The sequence below is a fragment of the Brachionichthys hirsutus genome, unplaced genomic scaffold (assembly GCF_040956055.1).
Source record: "Brachionichthys hirsutus isolate HB-005 unplaced genomic scaffold, CSIRO-AGI_Bhir_v1 contig_762, whole genome shotgun sequence".
Lineage (NCBI taxonomy): Eukaryota > Metazoa > Chordata > Actinopteri > Lophiiformes > Brachionichthyidae > Brachionichthys > Brachionichthys hirsutus.
Genome location: NW_027180352.1, coordinates 137,673 through 158,743, shown reverse-complemented (window position 1 = coordinate 158,743; position 21,071 = coordinate 137,673). Strand labels below are relative to the sequence as shown.

General features: G+C 41.0%; 1 protein-coding gene across 1 annotated transcript in view; it reads right to left on the bottom strand.

The window, feature by feature from the left end:
• Positions 1–16,845: 16,845 nt before the first annotated feature.
• The window catches only part of LOC137913938 (glutamate receptor ionotropic, kainate 3-like), a 60,299-nt gene continuing 56,073 nt past the window's right edge, over positions 16,846–21,071 (bottom strand). The window contains exons 13-16 of the mRNA XM_068757561.1: positions 20,021–20,238; positions 18,390–18,615; positions 17,918–18,168; positions 16,846–17,040 (exon numbers count right to left, since the gene is read on the bottom strand). Of these exons, the coding sequence (XP_068613662.1) occupies positions 16,846–17,040; positions 17,918–18,168; positions 18,390–18,615; positions 20,021–20,238 (890 nt within the window). The remainder of the gene's footprint in view (positions 17,041–17,917; positions 18,169–18,389; positions 18,616–20,020; positions 20,239–21,071) is intronic.

Below are 21,071 nucleotides of genomic sequence, written 5' to 3'. Positions count from 1 at the left end.
GATCTTGAACAGCACATAAATTATGAAAGCTGGAGAAATGAGGAGTAAAATCTTTCTCTGTGTATACCGTCCCACTCGGGCATTGAAACCTTCAAGGCCAATCTGCCAGGGGGAGGAGTGAGAGGCTATGCTCTTCATGCTAGAGCTCACCTGGGAGAGTGACAAGACCTTGCTTTATGGGTCTGCGGTTTCCTTCATGTACAACATTTGAGTTAATCGAAGTCTTCATCCCTGACCAACCTCATCAGGAGCTTACTGCCAAGGAAGTTATTGGGCTAAAAATGGCCGTACAACAGCAGGAGGCTGACTGGGAGCAGGAGAGCCGAGGCGGGGGGAGGGAATATCACCATGAGGGTAGAGTCGGTACGGATATCGCAAACAGAATCGCAAAAGAATCAGAGCTCAGTTCGCATGCTGAGCGTAGCAGGGGTGTGACAGTCTGTATTTGCATGATGCAGATAACAAAATTAACCACAAAGATGAGGCTGTTTGCTGTCTTTGTAAAAGAAAAGGACCTTGTCTGACCGCCTACTCGGTGCATGGTGATGTTGGTGCCTTCATGTGACACCATATGGGACAATTTTGAGGACATCAGTGGGCAAACTGATCCGTGCAAAGATCTAAAATCCTGAAAGCGTGACCTAATATCGACCCTCCACCGACACTTGCTTTGTACAAATTCAGTATCGATAAGCTTTCAAACATGTGAAAAATTATTGTCACTGAACATAATTCTCACGTCAACAAAATAAATCGTAATCTTTAAAGTAGGTCAATTGGGTCATATCCTCAGACATGCCACCAATCAAGTGAAATGATTTGAGTTTGGTACAAAATGTGTTTTAAAGCCCAACAAAATAAAACTCATGCGTCACCTTAAGCCAAAGTAAAAGCCCTCATGCTATGGCGTCTGGGACATGACTGCCAAAATGAGCTTTCAAATTGATGCATGATGAGAAGGACAAGGGTGGTGCCACTTAGAAAGGGGGACGCTCCAGATAAGCATATGGGGTATTCAATCATGCTGAGCCTTGAGGGGCAGCAATGAGTGATACAGTGAGGCGTTCCAATGAGGAACGGCTGCTTGAAACTGCACTTAAGTATTGAAAATAAATGCTGTCCCACTCTCATCCATTGTGTGCTTGGTCTCTCTCCTGATGCCCCTTTTGACAGAACAATAGTTAGCACTTTTAGCTTAATTTGCTTCTTTTTTGAACGTTTGTGTAGCGCTTGATTAATTAAGCTGTACGTGTGATGCACTGGGTGGTCCAGTACATCACATGCTTTTGCGCTTAAGAGAATCGTTCGACAGGTAGATATTTTGTTCAAAAATATGGTAATTACTACCCCTGAAATCAGCCAAGAGTTTTGATGTCTGATGCAGCCATTCTCCCATACTGCAGACCAAGTTAATGTCCCTCCCCAACCCTCACTAAAACTGGTTACAAGAAAAGTAAACATCTTTACAGTCACCCTGATCTGATAGAATAGACCTCTGTCACAAGGAACGGTGATATTGTGATCATACATCATATGTCCTGGCAGTTTATTTACCCCAGTAAGATGGCTGGAGAAAGTATTTAATTCTCCTCATGTTAAAACAATTCTGCTGTAGAGCCGGCTGCAACCTGTCACTGTGCAATAAATGACACCTGTCATGTTTTCCACAAAACAGGAAGTGATGACCTTCAACCGTTCTAATAGTCGCCGTTCTCTAGCGGTGTTTATGAGAAACCTTGTCAAGAAATAGTTTGATTGACAATGAAAACACAGCTTGGCTTTTGGTTGGGGGGGCAGGGCGGACGGGGGGTGGGGGGATGAAAATGGCGAATATAATCAGAGTCAGACACAAAACAAAACATCTTCTGCAACCCTGTAAATCATTTGTAGTGACATCCAAAATTCTTGGGACGCACGGAGGACGGTGACAGTGCTGGCCGTAAGCGGTGTCATTTTTAGCTGCTGTGAGAATCAGCTTGGCAGGCTTGACATATTGCCATTCCTAGCTATGTACAACACTCTCTTCAGCCAAATGAAATGTTCCCTCGAAATTGAGGTCATTTCTATTCAAATATTTGTTGTCATGACAATCCAGCAGGAGGGAGACGTATTACAGGAATAACTGGGATGACAATGGGAGAATTCAGCCTAATGGTAACATTAGGATTCCCTCCCATGCATTCGCTTCCATTTCCATAACTGATGACCCACTAGAAATGTGTATCCACGGCACAGAGACAGCTACGCACTGAGACTTACAGCGCAGGGGTGGGGGGGGTAAGCTGTGGAATGGATGAAGGGTGCGCTTTAGCTGGATCCACACAAAATCCAGAGGGTGTTTGCATCGGTGAGGGCGTTCAGGTGTGCTTTGGAAACATTAAGGAAGTATCATCCATCCATTTTCTGTCGCTTTTTGGGCCACAGGATTTGCTATGGGCGAGAAGAGGGGTACATCCAGAATGTGTCGCCAGCACATCAAGGGGTCACGCAAAGACGAACACGGGCTCCACAAATGGGAAATGAAATTGTGAAGAAAAAAACAACTCCAGCGCATGTCTGGATGCATTTGTTTTTTAATGTTATTATTTACAGAATGCAGTAGAGTAAATAAATAAAACATTTAATCCTTAAATTTGTTGGAAATATTCAATATCACCAGATTTGCAAAGGCATGGTTTTCACCGAACATGAAGAGTATGAAAGATTTCAGAGTTAACACCTGCAACTCTTCAATTTAGCCGTGCAAAAAGCAGAATAATTTGCTTTGAAGAGTAAGTAAATGTACTCTTCTACCAGTGTGACGTTTGTATTGAACAGGTCAAGTCTTTAAAGTTCTAATCCAAAACTACTGACAGATGAAGGCGTTTTCGCTTCCAGCCAGCAGATCAGAGACTTTCTGCAGAGAAATGTGTTTGAGCATGAATGAAAAGCCCTGTGATTTGGAGGATTTGTAATGCAACATAATTTGGCTGAGCATCAGCCTCAATGTTTTGTTTGCTTAATCAAACTGCAAGAAAGGGTAACGCACACTACTAATTGGGTTGTGTGTAATTCAATAATAAACACAAGGAAATGAAATAAACAAATTAGATCTCCCACTCATTTATGCAATTCGTTCCAAATTCGAAATCATATTGTAAGTCTTGGCACACGGACGGTTAGTGATAATAAGAGGGTTGCTTTTAAACCCTGTGTACCAGCACACAATACAGTAAAATAACGTGACACCCACTATGCCTGAATAACGTTGAATGCAATTCAACATTGGACCTTTAGAAATCAAATTTCTGACATATTTCTATCATTTGTAAAATTATAATATACCTGTTATATTTATAATCGAGGTGTTGGATAGGAGAATCGTTTAAAGACATTCCTGCACGTTATCGAACTTGTGTTCGAACCTCTTTTTCCGATGGGTGAATGTGATTGGTGACTGATAAGAAATAAGTTATAATATCACCACAGATGTTGCTCCTCAGAGTTTACAATCATCGATAGCATGGCTTAATAAATCCGTTAACACATCAGATATTGTTGTTTGGCTTTCAAAAAGATTATATTTTCACAAGAATCAGCAGAAACTTTGCACAAGAATCATGGATTTTTATTCAGGTATGATGAAGTGCCTCATCTTGATCCATCTTTGTGGCACAACATATATCTGTCAGGCTTCTCGTGTTTGAAACCAATGGCAAGGAAATGGGATTTGGGCAGCCGGGCACGCAGTCCCCAGAGAAACGCAGGGACATATGGTTGTTGCGATGAGTAAACTTGTTATTTCACAGTAAAGGAGTCCCACTAGATCAGTTTAAAAGTATATGGAGTGAATTGACAGGAGTCACATTTCCACTGGGGCCGCATTCAAGTCCCACTAATGATTTTTGCGGCAATTTTAAATTGATTTAAACTCATTGAAAAATGCAATTCTTTCTTGTGGCAGCTCAGTCGCCGAGTCACATGCTGAGGTCTTCATGAAGTGGGTGTAACCGTGCTCACCTTCCCAAGGCTAATAAGACTGTGATCACGTTTATTACATCCTGATCTCACAGGTCCACAAGTGTGTAAAAACCAGTGTTCTCATTAGAGCACGGAACATTGATTAAGATTAAAATTAAAATGCGCAACGCCGCAGTGAGGCCTAAGGACCATGCATAAGAACATCAGCAATGTTTCATGCACCACAGCCCGTGTTTGCTCCATGAATCTTTAGGTTCTGCTTTGCCAGATCACAAAGTTGGATTTCTCGTTAGTGGACAGAAATAGAGAAAAGAAACATTTCCTGCACTTCCACTGTGCATCGCATGGCACGCTATGGTAAACTGTACGGTTATGCGCCATCATACTCTAGTAAATGCACTTTCAGCCGTAAGCAAATTAAAATTCTTGCAAAAGGGGAATGTAGAAAAAATGGTTGCTTGTCCAGACGTAACCAGAACAGACATGGAGCGTGAACAGAGAGGACTGTAAATGGCTTCTCCACTGTCTTGCGTTCATTGATAATGATCAGCCAGCATCAAGCAGCTCCCAGCAGATATCAGCACATAATCTCAGGTTTAGTGCAGCCTCTTAATCACACCAGGCACCGCAATCCATTCGTCTCTGTCACTTTCTCCCAAACTCAGGAACCTAGATTCAAATCTACCATTTGAATGTTATGCCTCTTCTCCTTCCGCTTCCACCCAGAATCGTTTTCCATTCTTCCATCCCATAAGACCTCTCCAGACACACCCTTACAATTGCCTTTACTGCATTTGTTGTATGCTCCGTATTTCTATTAGTGGCAGGGCGACCAATCGTACTGTACATCGTCACCACCTATACTATCAGCTTTGTTCCTCCGTCAAAACACATTTTCTCCTTGTGCACGTGGCAGCATAAGAGGTGATTGTGCACTTGGGGAAGTGACACTATTTCTGCTGCCATGACTTCAGCACATGGGATGATGATGACACAACCAGACTGCATTGTCTATGGAAATGATGTAGCCTTATAGAGAAATTACATAGATGGTGTTCCAACCCCCTCCAACCCCCCTCCAAAAAAAAACCATTTAAATATTGATCTGAAAAGGAATTTGGATGTAAACATTATTTTGTTTATGCCTCTGTACAGACTATTTTCTTCTTTTTTTTTGCTGATAGAAAAATCAATACAGCTTGAGTTATCAAAAGCAACGTGTGTTGGAGGAGAGTGCCAAAGGGGGAACGCGAGTGGCACTGAAATCGATCCTGAGATATCACCTTATTTAACAGGTGCCATAAATAGCAGCGTTATGATGTTAACTATTGCCAAAGTTACAGACGGGACAAGGACGGGTCAGGCTGCATGTTGCGTTCACTTTTTTTGCCAACAGTGATTTTGTGCGTTTTCAAAATGTTGCAATGTTCGTCAAGAAAAGGAGCTTGTGCCGCTACTTGCCTGAACTTTACATGAGATTTTCTTAGCAAAACAGGGGTTCGTTTTTAACATGTGATAGCCCGAGTCCACTGACTTAATTGAACGGGTCTATTGCACGCATCTTAAAAAATGAACGTGCAAATAAATAAATAAGGGAGACGTGACAATATAGTGAAACTTAATGAATGAGGACAATGAAGGGGAACGCAAACAGCAAATAGATATCAGTCCATCTATTCTATAAGAGGCAATACATCATTTTGGAGAAAACTTGCACGGCTAAGTAGATTTAATTCGGTAGATAAATGCATAATCAAAGTGATTAATTCATCACGGTAAAATGGAGAGAATAGAGCATGAGAGTCTGAATGATCAGACAAAATATAATGTTCTTAAATATTTACTGGCACTAGCAGGAGAATAGGCATTGCATGAATGTCTTATATGAGAAGACTGCATGCATTTATTGTGAAATCCCATTTAATTCATCAACCTGCACTGGATTAGTACTGCTGCATTTTTTCCCAAAATATAATTAGCATCCATTTTTAATCTGTGACCGTGAGGCCACGCTCCAGCTGCATCTGCTGCATCTATATTGCCACCCTCGGTGTACTCAAAGCGAGCCTAAGATATCACCCCTTCCTAATCTGTCCACCCTCTCCATGTGAACCTTCTTGGCAGAACTACAGAGAAAAAGATGCTTAAGAGAATTGTTTTTCATGTTGTCCAATGTCACAGTAAGCCGCAACGTTCAAGGAATAGTGAACTTTGTATTTTATGTCTGGTAAATGGGGAAATTCCCACAAAATATAATCATTCACTAATAATACTATTCTAAAAATACGATGAGACAGCTAATGGGTGCCGTATAATCAACGGTCCGGTGTGAACAGATTTGCTGTGACTCTAGTTGCAGAAACTTGGTGGGAGTTGTCAGTGGGCGTGACAGGAAGTAGCATTAGTCACAGCAAATTGAATATCTCATCTCTTCTCGTCTGAAAGCACCTCACTGTCTGCTGCACTGCACAGACGGCCTCATAATGGATATAGCAGATAGCGGTGAAGACCTGCTTTCTGTACAGATTAAAGTTCTTATCACAGAAGCTGGGGAGTTGCAAAGTGGAAATATATGTTACCCTAAAAATCTACCGAGAACGTATGAAATGTGACGGCAGTGGCAAATGTTCTCCTGTCTGGAGGCAAACCACATTTCTGAGCCTTGCCTTTTCTGCACAGAAGTCCAATTTGTACTTTTTTTGAATTACACAAAGCTGGACAATATGAGATTTGCTGTCTACATTAAATATTACCTTGCTAAACATTTCCAATATAAAAATGTATACAGCTTTTGTGTCAGCTACATATTACTCACATTATGACATATTTACGCGTTACCCACTTTGACATTAAGATGCTGCACTTACACCAAATTAAAACAACTAAAGTAGATCGTGTTAGATTTTATATACACCTCATAGGTAGCACGGAGCTAGCGTAGCACAACCAGTGTCTCCCTTGAGCCGGTCCCAAGCCCGAATAAATGCAAAGGGTTGCGGCAGGAATGGCAATTAAATAAACACCTCTACGGCAATATCTACAGAGGGGTGCTTCTAGAGCTGATGCTATGGTAGCTAACGCATCTTGCTGTATGTGGCGGTGAAGGACCGCTCCATAATTGATGCATCGGGAGTGAGAAGGAGCTGGAAATGCTTGTCTCACTTTGATGTCTAAAGAAAAACACTAAGACCTGTACATGCTGCTCTTAATGCACTTGTTCTCATGAATATAAGGGATGAAAGGGGGGGTGATCGAGATGACACTATGCTGCATTTGACGTGTGGCGTCTCCCACCTAGCGACGCCGTAGTAAAACAAATTCATTTCAGTCGAACCGAGAATGTATTTTTATACATCAAATAATAAAAGTTGTGTTTGATGCAGCTTATCAGGCTTTTAATATTTGGGATTAAAGTGCCTTTACTTTAGAATCATAATTTTAAAATTGCACTTTATTTATTAGGATATTTATGACTTGCACATCATGTGCCGTGCCTCAGAGACTTCTTTGTGCATTTGTGTGTGTGTGTGTGTGTGTGCGTGCGTGTGCATGTTGTTGTCTATATCTAATTAAAAAGAATAAAAGTATATAATTAACTACAGAAAAGCACTTACCTGCATTAAAGCTGTTTCTAACTTGGCCAGATCTGCAGATAGCAACAGATAGTCTTAGTCTTAGAGTCTTATCATACAAACTATGACTTCGGACTAATTGATGGCTCCTGAGTGATTTACTTGCAGAATTCTACACAACTGTCGCTACTGTTACTTTAAAAATCTCCATTTCCACCAATTAATGGATCATCGTAACGTAATGCAGCATGTTCCATGGAATGCGTCTCATTATTTTTGGAGTGGTTTGTTCAGTTACAGCAGAGTCACTGGTGGATAGAGCTTAACAGATGAGGTCTCTCTCTCTGAGCAGCTGTTGCAGGTTATTGATGACCTCATTAGAATGCTGCCTGCGGCACAACGGCTGACTTTGAAGGACTTCCCATACGCAATGGAACAAACTGCCAATGAAACACGTGCCATTCACTTCGTGCCAGACAACAGTTCCTAACGGTTTTTTAGTGCCGGAGTCGTTTTTGGGATCCAAAATCCTCTCTTAGAACTGGAGTCCCTTTGTTGCAAGCTTGGATTTGAGGGTTCGGAAAGGTTCCAGTAAGTCGGCCATCTGACACCTGTGACAGCCCATCGACTGAAAATTAAAAAATATATATATATTTAATTTGTTCAGGAATCATTGTAGAGTAATTTTTTTTTTTTTTTATCCATTGCTGTGAATTGAATTACTCACCTAAGTCAGCATTCAGAAAACTTTATTTAAACTCCGCTATATGTGTTGTATCTTTAGCTTTTATATATTAAACACTGGCTTATAGAAACTAGGCCTCATTAAGCAATAATGCTCTGCAATTAAATATGACTTTACATTTGGCCCTGCTCATAAATGCAGGCAGGATGAGCCAGAAATAAAACCCAACAAGGAGCGTAAGTTGTTAGTTCGACTGACTGCACATTAACGTTTTTGTAGCTTTGTGTGCGTATAACGCAACAGAAGTCACCTGCCATAAAAACTGAAGGGAAGACTCATGTTTTAATGATGTATTTTGCTGCAGTGAATCTCTTTGTTCTCAAAAGTATGTTGTCATGTGGAAAAATATGTCGACGTGCCCACAGAAACGAGGTAAACCCTGTTGAGGTCTGTTCCTTCTTTTATTTCTATCCTGTGTGGTTTTTATTCTTTGACACTGTGCTGTCATCATGGCCTAGACCTCCTGGAAGAGGAAATCTTGTATTTCATTTGGAATGTCCTGGCAAAACAAAAGGTAAATGGAAATAACAAATATAGCAAATATTTCATATCATATCCGGAAGACTTGAAATCAACTGTGAATAGATGCATCCGAATATCATTTCTGAAAAACTAATCATGCATAAATGAATGATGGTAAATAAATCAAACTCATTGTCATCCAATCTGTTAAATATTCAGGATGACAGATGTTGTTGTTTTTTTCTATTATTGAAGGGGGACCTTGATTTATTTACATAAAAAGAGTGTCAGTTTAAGTACGACAACACACTCCTGAGCAAAATATATACTTTATATATATATATACAGGGAAAATGAAATAAACATGGATTTTTTTTTTTTTTTTTAAAGGAGCTGGGTTTCGGTTAAGAGTAATCGTAAAAAATACACAAGTATACCTTTGCTGTAAAATTTAAATGTGGTATCTTTTCTTTTTTCTGTTTCACTGCTTTATCTCCAAACTCGCGAGCCACAGCTCGTTCTCAGGCTCCAGTTCTTCTACTTACCCATCACATATTGGAGTCAACAAAAGCCCCAGCCATCACTTGCTATGCTGCCTGACTTACCAAGAGTGCATGCCAAGTCCCTCCAACTGTCACTTCCTTGTTTAATATTAATGAGCAGTTTACGATCCACAAATCCAAGTCAGTAGTGCTGAATAGGAGGTTGTCTTCCTTGACGATAGTGGCTTCCTTCAACTGGTGAACGATGGATGGAAGAAGGTGACATAGCGGCTGTGGACTCCATCTGTAGTTTGCTGAAATTGGCCTTCACGGCCCGTAAACTCTGCCCTACTCATCCAGAAACCCGCTAGCATCTTCCCTGTGGACAGGCCATATACGGGCCTCTTATAGAAGAGAGACAAGAGAGAGAAGACAGACTGTCTGGCTTTTTTTTTTTTTTTCTTTAAATCACTGCAAGGATTTTCCATGTTCTTCTATAGCAGCAAAAGACTATTTAGTTTCTGGTTTAATTGCTTTCTCTGCAAAAGTAGAAGAAAAAAGTGTATTCAGTGGAAATGAAAGCCTTCATTGAACTTATCACCTTGATCAAATCACTATACTGAATATGCCAATTCTGAAAATGTACTTTTAGCCTACAACTGACAAGTCTGCTCATGCCCATTCACCCGTAACATTCAAGGAAAAGACAAATCATTGCAGAAAGGCAATGATTTGTTCATAGCCGCAATCTTTATTCATAGCCGCTCTTTGCATGTTGTACAGATATTTTACATGTTTTGTGCGTTGGCAGCTTCCCAAGCTGCTGAAGAATGGAAATACAGAATTTGACAGAGAATAGCAAATCATCCGCCGGTGAACTTTATCCCTCTCTGGATATGAACGGAGCCTAGTCCTGGGCCAACATCAAACAGTATTGCTGTAGGCTGCGTGACACCTTGGGATAAACCACTGATTGTACATCCTCAGGTACAGCGAGGAATGCAGTTTGGACTTCCTGTTTGATCACGAGAGCCTCACACAACAAATCCAAACCAAAATAAAGAATACTTGGCAGCCATTGTGTTTTACATTCAGCCATCCAGGATCACGTAGACTGGGCTGTGTGAGCTGTACAGTCGGTGCAGTGAGCTAGGCAAAATGGCTACATCGCATTAAACGAAGGTGTGTTGCACCGAAGCTGCAGAAATGTATGAGGCTTGATTTAAGGACAGAACGGAGCTATCACCACTGCTGATGAAGTTAAGCTCGGCAAAGCAACACCGCGTTTTGCCTCTAATGCCCCTCGCGCTGAGCTTTGACAGCTGTGAAATTGGATGAAGCATCCTTTTAAGACAGGTTTCATCCAGTTGTAATCCATCATTTCCATTAAAGCAACGGTATCAATGACAATGACTCAGACCCCCCCTGTTTCATCTAGAAACTGCACTCAACAAGACGTTAGACGCTTTCAAAAGGAATCTCAGCCTTTGATGACTGGATAACATGTAGTATCATTTTTGTTTTTTGAAGTCAATCCACTAAAACATTCATGCTGCTAACTTTTCAACCAGCTCAACTCAATAATCCATGGTCTGTGCTGATTGATTTCTGCACTTGTGAACACACAATTTGGGTGAAAGTTACAAATCAGTAAATTTGAGAAAATCTCGTTATTTGGGGGGCAGTTGTATTTACTGTTATCTGGAGGGGCAGTGCTCAGGGTCTATTGTCAGTCTTTTAATCCACGTGTGGCACATTGCACAATATGAAAGTGAAAATGTTGTAGTGTAAATACAAATATGTTTATTTTTCCCTTTTTGTGTTTTTGTTTGTCCGTTTATCGCTCAGTGCAGAAAATAATATATATAAAAAAAAGCAATTTGCACTGTATTTTCTTTAGATTTGTGTTGAGGTGGATCTATGGCTAAGAAAGATTTTACAATTCGAGGCAGATGAGGGTGCATCTATCCGGTCAGTTGGACGGATGTAACCAGCAAACTGATGAAAGTGTGCGCTGTGCGCCACATCTTGCACTGCCGACATTCAGCACCGCCACAGCGGTTATTTGCCTGCATTCACATGTGTGGCTGCAGTGGAGGTGATATGATAGAAACAGAGTTGTAGTGCAGCCGGAAGGTGCGCTGCATTTAAAAAAAAAAATCAATTGTGTATGTAAAAGCAGACACAGTTTTCCTGAAAAAAAATGAAGACAATACAAATAATCAGAGCCCACAATCTACCAGCTGAGTTTAACGTGTCCTCAGTTCTTAATTATAACATCAAAGTTAACTTTCCCTACCCTCTGCTGTTTCTTCTTCTTCACCAAAGTAGCCTTCATTCCTCCAGAACACACATTTAAACTGCTGTATCCTTTTCCAGCAATAAATCCTACATTTCCTGGTGGGAATACAGTTTGCTGGGATGATGACAATGCTTATAATACGGTTCAGCGGACATCAGCCATCTGATCAGGCCAAACCGCTCTGCTGAGATGGCCGTCCGCACCCAAAGAAACGGGGCGTAGGAAGGCCTGGGCTTCCAATCACTCCCAGATTGGGTCAACGATGCACAACCATTGTGCTGCATCACATCACCCCGGAATGTCAAGCAGAACATCACCCACTCACGACTCCGTCAAGGTCATGAGCACTGGTCTGGACATGTAATGTCAGAGTATGAAAACCGGCACAACCCTACATGAGAAGCAGACCGAAGCAGCCGCCATTATAGCAAAGACGCTGCCGGTCAGTGTCTTTTTGTACTTTCTCCATGCGGTACACAATGCAGTATAAACATACAGAATACATTTGAGGACATGAGATTGGAGTATAAAGGCACTGTGAAGTCCCGTTGTTACTCACTGGGCCTGCTTCCTATAACACAGGGACTGCGATGCAGAATCGCTCCTGATAAATGGTTCTACATTAGGCTGCGGCCCACTAGCATTAAATCATGATAGACCCTCCATCAAGAAAAAAAAAAAAAGAGAAATGCCCCTTTTCCAAAGCCACTCGAACATAATTGAGCGCCGCCACATAGAATTTTCCCTTGAATGGAATAACTATTTTCATTAAAATCCATTTAGAGACGGTGTCGTTTATTTTCAAAGGGGCTCAATTCTTAAAATAGTTTATACTCATTGACCTACTTTCCGAGATTGTTATCTACATTATTGCGCTATTATCATGTCTCGTTTTCAAAGTGAGCATACGCCTAATCTCTTAAAGCCCGTCTCCAAAGTAGATCATGGTGTTGTATCTGCCTTCTGAATTCTGCTTTGTGTTCCCCAAGTCTCTCATAGATATCTTGTCTTCTGTTTTTCACTCTTTTTTTCCCTTATTAGATTTCCATGTCATCGTATTTCTCCATCCTCTATAAACAGCTATAGCCTTTTCTTTCTTCCCCGTCTATAACCTGTTGTCCATGCTCTGCAGAGCACGCTCATCTTTTGGGGTATCATTTCCAAATCGTTGCTTCGGTCTCCTTGTCTTTTTCTCACCTCATCTTTTTTTCATTTCACCCTCCTGCTCCCTCCATCTCTCTTTGCCTTTCACATCTTCTTCTCTACATCTGGCTGCCTCCCATCATCCCTCTGCATCCCCCCTCTCCCGCTCTCTTTTACATGCCTCTGATGCGCTGCTGTTGGCTCCGGTCCGTCCGAAGGGATTAATTGATAGTGAGAGATAATAAATCTCCCCATTAGCACAAGGCCCCTGCCCATCGCTCATTATGTGTGCGCCGCTCCACAATGCCATGGCCCGGGGTCCCCCCTGCTATTTTAACACACGTCTGCCATCCCAGTGCCTCCAAGGTCAGTCGATTGGCTACCTCGTGTCATGACACGTACATGAACACCACTTGACGCACATGTGCTTCCCTTTCTGCTCCAGCAGCCTCGGCCACGCAGCAGCAGCTGCATGCAAAATCGAAACATTGTTTTTGACTATGTGACTAGACTGACATAAAAAAAAATCAGTGTGCATATCCCCTTTTTCTTATCTGGTCATATAAAACAGCACGTGGGGGAGGGGGAGGGGGGGGGGTGAACTCGTTCCATGGGCGAGGTTTAATGGTGCCACATATTTCCTGTTATTGTGAGGTACTTCTTAGTAATTCTCGGATGCTCAGTCATCAAGGGTTCCTCCGTGAGTTGTCTCGGCACACAGAGCTGCCACCCGCATCAGCTAGTTACAGATCTGTATCCTGCTGAATATCTTGGCAGCTGTTTTCTCATATATCTTCCCCTATCTAATCAGAATAATGATGTTTGTTTTGCTTAATCTGGATTATAACTGTGGTAATCATGCTATATATCATAATATTTATGAAACAGACATAATGTATAATCCCTGAAGTGACATTTTCTGTAATGGTGCATGATCTTGAGTTGATTCAATTAATTTCAATAAGAGATTTATACACATGGATGTATGAAAAAAGTAATTCTCGAAGGTAATCTGTAATGATTATTTTGGATAAGATCAATAATGATTGTGTGTTATATTTTCTATCTATTTCAATTATTTTTCAGTATATGTTCCTGCCTTAAATATACTGTATGAATCACCCAATCAGTAACGCAAGAAGAGATGGAAATAAATTTTATTTTTTTTATTTAAAACTTCATATAACCCATACAGCAAACTGTACAATTGAATTATTCACAATGTGTTAAAAAGAAAATAGTTCAATAGCTTTTCTATAATATTTAGTTGAATTTCCCTTTGTTTTATTCGGATGTCAGTTCTAATATTCTCTTAACACATACAGTTACTAAGAAAAGAAGATATTTTTTTTAATTTTATATATAAAACCTTACAAAAGCTATATTCATAGAAATTCTGCATGTCCACAAAGAAAACCCTGGTTGGCACCAATATATTTTTCATATTGTTTCAACATTTTTCTGCCAAATGATAGAAGCTGTGCAACATAAAAGAAAAGTGTTCATAAAACATCATACTGTTGTGACTGCTGGAAAATCCAAACTCAAGTCACACACCGCTAATTGAACACAGGCTATGTATCTTATATTTTGTATTACTTTTCTTTCACATTTTATATAATTTTGTGGAAAATTGCATTATTATTCACATTAATTTATAAACCAAAATAGTGTATATCCAGTAAACAAACTAACACAATCAGCCAAATCAGTATAGAAATTCCACCTAATTTTGATTATGATAAAATTGTCATTCTCTTTTACTTATTTCCGAGGTGATACACAAGCAGACTTGAGTCCTTCCCGTCTGGAAAGCTACAGTACACGAGGCCTACAGTATTATAGTATGACCACATATTGGCCACACTGGAGATCCTAGGTCCTAATCCAGATTTCAAGCACAGCAAAGGTCCATTTAAAGGAGATAAACTTAAACTTAAACTTAATCTCAGGGATTTTCCCTGCACTGGTTGGGGAAGTTCAACATTTCCAGTTCATCTTCACTTTTAGAAATACACTCGTCGTCATTACAGAAGATTATCGTACTTAGTATATTTAATTTCTCTTAAATAAATGGACAGGGTGTGGGGCTGCAGAATCGGGAGAGGACGTAGGTTAAAGACACTTCTCTATTGAAATAAATAACATCTTTCTCTACCATATTTAAATGTTGACAGATTTAATTTATAACCATAGAAATTTAGCAAAATACATTTTCTCCTTCTGATCTTATCTACATATTGTACTTTGCGGAAGGGAATAGATAAACAATGATCCAGTGAATCTCTATTTAGCTTTTACAGATTGGAATTTCTTTGAATCACAGAGTTTATGCTTTTCTGTGTCAACGCAACGATAATGTAAACCTCACGGAGGTTTCAGCGTTCAGCGTTGCTGTTCGTTCAGATCCCAGGTGAGAGCGCCTCACAGACTCCTTGAATATTCCCACAGCATGTCGCTTACTGAGGACGTAAACGTACCCAATACGCATAAAAATCAACACCGAATCATCACTGGTCTTCTGTTTGTCCAACTCATTTTCTTCCAGCGTGTTCACACCCCAGTACAGATTTACTCTGTCCACGCACATTAAACCAGATGCCCAGTTTCCATGACGCTCAGAAAGCAGAACAATTGATTTCCTGCCAAAAGTCCTCTCAATCACATCGGGTAAATTAAATAATTGTTCAGAAATGTGTGCAGAAGTAAATGGGACAATCAATAGTCCTGTAACCACACAACGTCCAACATGTGTTTGATGGGTCAGAATAAACACGCTCAAATACTGCACTGTAGCTTTAAGACCACAGCCTTACCTTGACCCAAGTTTATCAAGCTAAGATATATAGAGAAACACGCCATCGTCTTTCCAACTCGGTCTGTACATGTATTTCATATCACAGGTTTGCACAAACATTTGAAATTGATCGTATAATTGCTCCATCTTTTCGTGTTCGTGCAAGATCATGTTTTCAGAGACATCTTATTAAGAAAACATCTTTTTTTTTCTCCATTCTGATAATTCAATGACTGTTTTGTCTTCAAATTTGTATACCATTTTGAGATGAAAAGTTGCTGCAAATCCAGGAACTACAATTCAGTGTGTGTCAAATACAATTCACTTTGGATGCATATCACCTTGCGTTGTTTGGAAAAAACGTTACATAGCAAGGTATGCTAAGAGTAGCATTCAAACCACCGTGATTGAATTTTGAACACAAAACAAGGGCTCCTTAAAAAGCTGAGTGAGCAGGAAGTGGCTCATACTACACTGTGTGTAGTTTTGTTCAATGGCTGGATCTTTGGCAGTTTATCTTATTAAAATTCAATTATGTAGGAAATGATATTGACATATTGTACTTCTGTGCCAATACATCTATTCCCATAATAACATGATGGAATGGTCCACATTACGTCCTTGTTTTCAATCGATGATTAATTGCTTCTGTATAACAATGAAGTGAATTTCACATAACTTCCACGAACATATATTTACTGTTGAAAACTTTTGTCTCGCTATGGGTTTCCACCAAGAACAACACTGCAGACACAGAATGAATATTCTTACAGGTTATCATATTTGTCCCTGTGAACCATGCTTCCAAAAGTATCCTGCAGCCGGCGACTCAAAGATGGCCCCTCAAGCCTCGACAATGCCTTTGAGGTCATTTTTTTTTTCTGCTGTCAAAGGCCATTCAGAAGTTTTATGTAAATCAACAGGATGAACGTAAGATATCGTTTAAGCTGATCCCCAGAGCGATTAAGTTTCTTTGCTGTATATCTTTCATTTATTGCCATTCTTACTAAAGTATTCAGTCTGTGTAGTCCCAAATAATTCTCTGTTTTTGCACTGATTGAGTGAAACAACGTGCGTTCTCTTGTGTTTTTCTGCTGCACACGTAAACATCAGACGTGAAACTGATTATTTAGGTGTGCAATTTTCCCAGAACCTCTCGCACATAATTCTTGTGGTTTTGGAGCATGGCAGTATGGCATAGATCTGTTGTTATACCTGTGTGGCCGATGCTGCCATTTTGAGTTGACCATGTTTAGTTAGTGTCCCCATATCACTGTGATTAAATGAATATCTTGTGATTGCATCTATGCCATTGTCTCTAGTCTCTGGCAACACCCCCGACACGCTGCTCAAGATGCTCTTGCCCTGGGGAGAGCATATTGTCATGGGAACACGGGAGTCATCCCAGTGCTGCAGCTCATGTTGTCCTTTCCCGGGAGTCGTCGGTCGTTGTAGGCGTGCATGTTGATCACCGCATCCGTCTTCACCGTGACTGGGGGCCGGGGTCTGTGCTTCACCCGCCTCTCGAAGGTGAACGACAGTCTGATCTCGTCCACCATGGCACTGCACAAAGACCTCTGGGCAAAAAGGGAGGATACGGAGAGGGGAGCGAGAAGGAGAATAGGAGGGGGGGGGGGGAGTAAATGCCTTAGCATTAAATTGTTCTGACAGCGTAGAGTGTCGACAGTCTAAAGAGCACAGGATGCATTTGAACGTAACATTCATGCTGTATTGCTGCTGGTGTGCGTGTGTGTGTGTGTGCGCATGCATGCGTGGCTTTCAGCAAAGTCAAATCACGGCAACGCCACACATGAAGGAGTACGGCGCGTGAGCGTGCACGCAGCTGCTCACTTAGCATGACTCATATTAGTGAATTACAACACCAAAGTTTTCATGCTATTCTAACAAATCCAATGACAAATAATTGATTCATTCTCTTTGCTCCAATTTGCAATTATGACTGTTAAAATAAGCAAATATTGTGGCGTCACAGCCGAGCTCTTGCAGGGATTATCCAAAGGCATGCTCACGCTTTGAAAGTTGTTTCAGTTAAAACCCACGAATACAACGCAAAGGCTGTACGTATTGTAGCACCAAAGAGCCAATACAGTGGAACCTCGGTTATGGAACAACTCGATATTCAAACACAAAAAAAAGGCGTTTAAATTGCCTCAGAAGTCGAACAAATTTTCGGAGTTCTAACGCACACAAACGAACACGAGTGAACGAAGGCGGAGTCTACCCGTGTAGGCTCAGTTTGGGTCGACCTGCCATAGCAGAAAGACTGTGCAAATTTAGGCACGTGAAGGGTGTGTTGGCAGGCAATACAAGGGAAATGTATCTGGCGCGTAGGAACGGATGAATTAAGCTTCCATTATCAAAACATGATTCCGAATATTGAATTCCATTATTAACCAATAAATTCATAAAAAAATCTAAATAATTTATGAGTACCTGCTCGCGTTCTGCAGTCTTCCTCAGCTTGTAGATGAATTCGGCAATTGCCACAAAAACAGACAGCACTAGGCCAGATGCCAGCACAATGAATATGCCACCCAGTTTCTGGATACCCATGGGGCCTGTCTCGCGACGCTCTTCATCCAAGCAGCTGCTTCCACTCCACCACTTCTCCTTCAGCATGTGTAGATGCCCATCCTCCAAGATGCTCAGGATTGCTATGGTGATTTTGTCCCTGTATGGGGAGCCTGGAAGCAACATAAGGCCTCATTTGCTTTGGAAGAAACACCAGCTGGATTCTGTGATAATAAGGCTTAAAAACATGTTGAAGTATTCTGTGGCTGGTAGCTAAAAAGCAATCTCTAACCCTCATCCTTCAAAGACAGAACATAAAAGAGGTTTATTTTATTAGATTTCTTTTAAGGCTTCGTAGTTTAAAAATTGGCCTCCAGTCATTCGCATGGCTTACCTAGAGGAGTGCCGATGCCATAGCCTTTGCTGTCAATGAGCCCTCCCACCTGTGTCAGGTTACAGTCCCTCCTAGTAATGTAATCGATAGTTGTAGACTCCATAATGAGGGCATAGTCAGACTTCACCACCCTCTGAATCCCGTCTTCTATGGACTTCACCAAAGATGTGCTCGGCTTGCTGCTCATGAAGGCCCACATTTTCTCAAAAGTAGACACCTTAGATTTCTGCAGGGATGGAGAAAGAGACCGTTTTAACTTGCTGGGTTTATAAATTTGGACCTCATTGGAACATCTGTTTCGCTGCAGGTGAGGATAAAGTAGCACAAAAAGAGAGTTATTTCTCTATTGCAAAAGTTGCGCTTGCAGCTAAACCACACGATCCTCCTCGCGCCCCCCCCCCCCCCCCCCACCCATCCCCGATGAGCAGATTAGCATCAGAACTATCGGGATTGTTTCGAATCACGTGTGGTATTTAGGACAAAAAGAAACCCACATCATTTAGTCAATGACCAAACAGATTCATGTGATTGCATGCTCCCACAAATCTCCACTGTTACACAATTAAAGGACAGTGAATCGAAGCGTTGTGGGCATCTATTCTCCTGCACGCTACTGAAGCAGCGATACTAGAATGCCCCTCCATTAGTCCTGCATTAAGCTATGTGGGATTTCATGCAATCTTTATGAGGTGCATGCATCTCAGTTAGGGTAGTTACTGAATTTTTCTGTTGGAGGAATGAATAGAGCTCAAATCACACTCACATAGATTCAAGAACAAAAATCATGCACAATTCATTATGTCACGTAAGGATTAGGACCAAATCCTCCAGTTGCATACATCTGCAAAGCCTTCATCGTTTACACCCCCCACAGTCTCCTCAGTATTTATCATGCTTCTCTGCCTCATTGAGCCGAAATCATTAGGCCTTTCTGTGTGAGCCAGGGGGAGCAGAGGGCACTTGAGCTATGGCACACTGATGAGGTAATTAAGCACCTGTGTCTACTTCTATTCCTGACACTGGAAACACAACTGCAATTTATCCAAGTACACAGAATGATCTAGAATAACGCTCATTTACACAGCTATTGAGCAAGCTGAAGGTTTGATTTTCCTTTCAAAACATCGACAAGTGGAGTCGGATCCAGATTCCCTAATTATCATCCCAGGACACTTTGTATTAATAGGATGAAGCACGGAAGAGGAGGGATCTTAACAATATTGTGATTATTGACTGGGAACACATTGGGATACAGTAAGTAGACGACACCTTTGTTTTGAATGCACATAACTTCAAAAATCAGGGTAGGTTCTCTTTTTTAATATATTTAAAAATATGAATCAAAATATGGAGAAACTAACGGATACATTAGTTATTCATCAGCAGAATCTAAAGCCAGTCTGAAAATGAAATCAAAAAAGCCCTGCAGACAAAGTCTGAACATTTGGAGTAGAAACTCATTTTGGAGAAACGCATCAGAGTAGAAGAAGACGAAAAGCTGAATTTGACTTTGCTGTGGGAATTAAGATCTAAGAGTAAAGTTGACCTTTTATATATTTTGTATGTACAACCCCACTAAATCTAGTTTTTTTGCAGTCAGTTTCCACCCAACAAAAACAATTTTATTATACCTTGAAGAACGTCATGGTTGCGCCATCTTTGACCACGCCATACTCGATCTTCGTCTGCTTGGCGATGTCATCGGCCGAGTCCATGGGTGAGTCCATCCTCTCCACCGTGAGAAAGGCTGCCAGATTAGCCGTATATGATGATATGATGATGAGCGTGAAGAACCACCAGATCCCGCCGATGATCCTGGTAGAGAGGGCTTTGGGCATCAGCTCTGAGCCTGCGTGTGACACAAATCACACACGATATTTAGCAGTCGACGAGATCAAGTTGTACCTGCCAGCGCTAAGTGAATTAATCAGCATTTTTGTAGATTAGCCTGCACGTGTTTTTGGCAGTGCTGCTTGTGCTGATCAAGGTCCCGTCAGCGAGGAAAGAGAAAATGAAGCCAATTTTACTCTGGAAAGGAAATTATATGTTCCGCAACATTCTGCATCCGATATAAAAAGCTCTAATTTTAGCCCCCCGAGTTGACAATGCTAACTTTTCACTCACACCCCATGCATTTATTGAACAGTCCATTCATTTTGCAGTTGTTTTGAGATCCAGCTTACATTACTAACAATAATTGTATACAATATCTACAATAATATTAAGATCCTTCACAATTTTTTTTTACAATTTAATTTAGCAATTCAGTGTTTGTTCTCTTTGAAGCGTCTCACTGAGAGTCTGTTTCATGCGCTGCAATTACCAATTGTTCACCACTGCAATCACACTTAACCGCTTTCTACTACCAAAGCACTTCCGGCATTGAGATAGCAGTTTGGATTTATCAAGTGATAAATCGTAGTATTTGCAGTTGATCTCCGTCTGGTATTGAATGTTTTTCCTGGAATGGGTTTAGCCGGCAGTGACTGGGAAGAAAGAGCATCGATGCAGGATTTGAGCTCAAATACACAGAAAGAAAATGTTAATGAACCAAGGCACGTAGTAAATAACGTATCTCATCAAAAGCTGCCGAGAGTCGGCACCGATGAATTTTGCAAACAAATCTGAACAGTCTGTGTCCGAAAACGAAAAATCAGCGTTTTCTGCAAGCTATATTTTGTA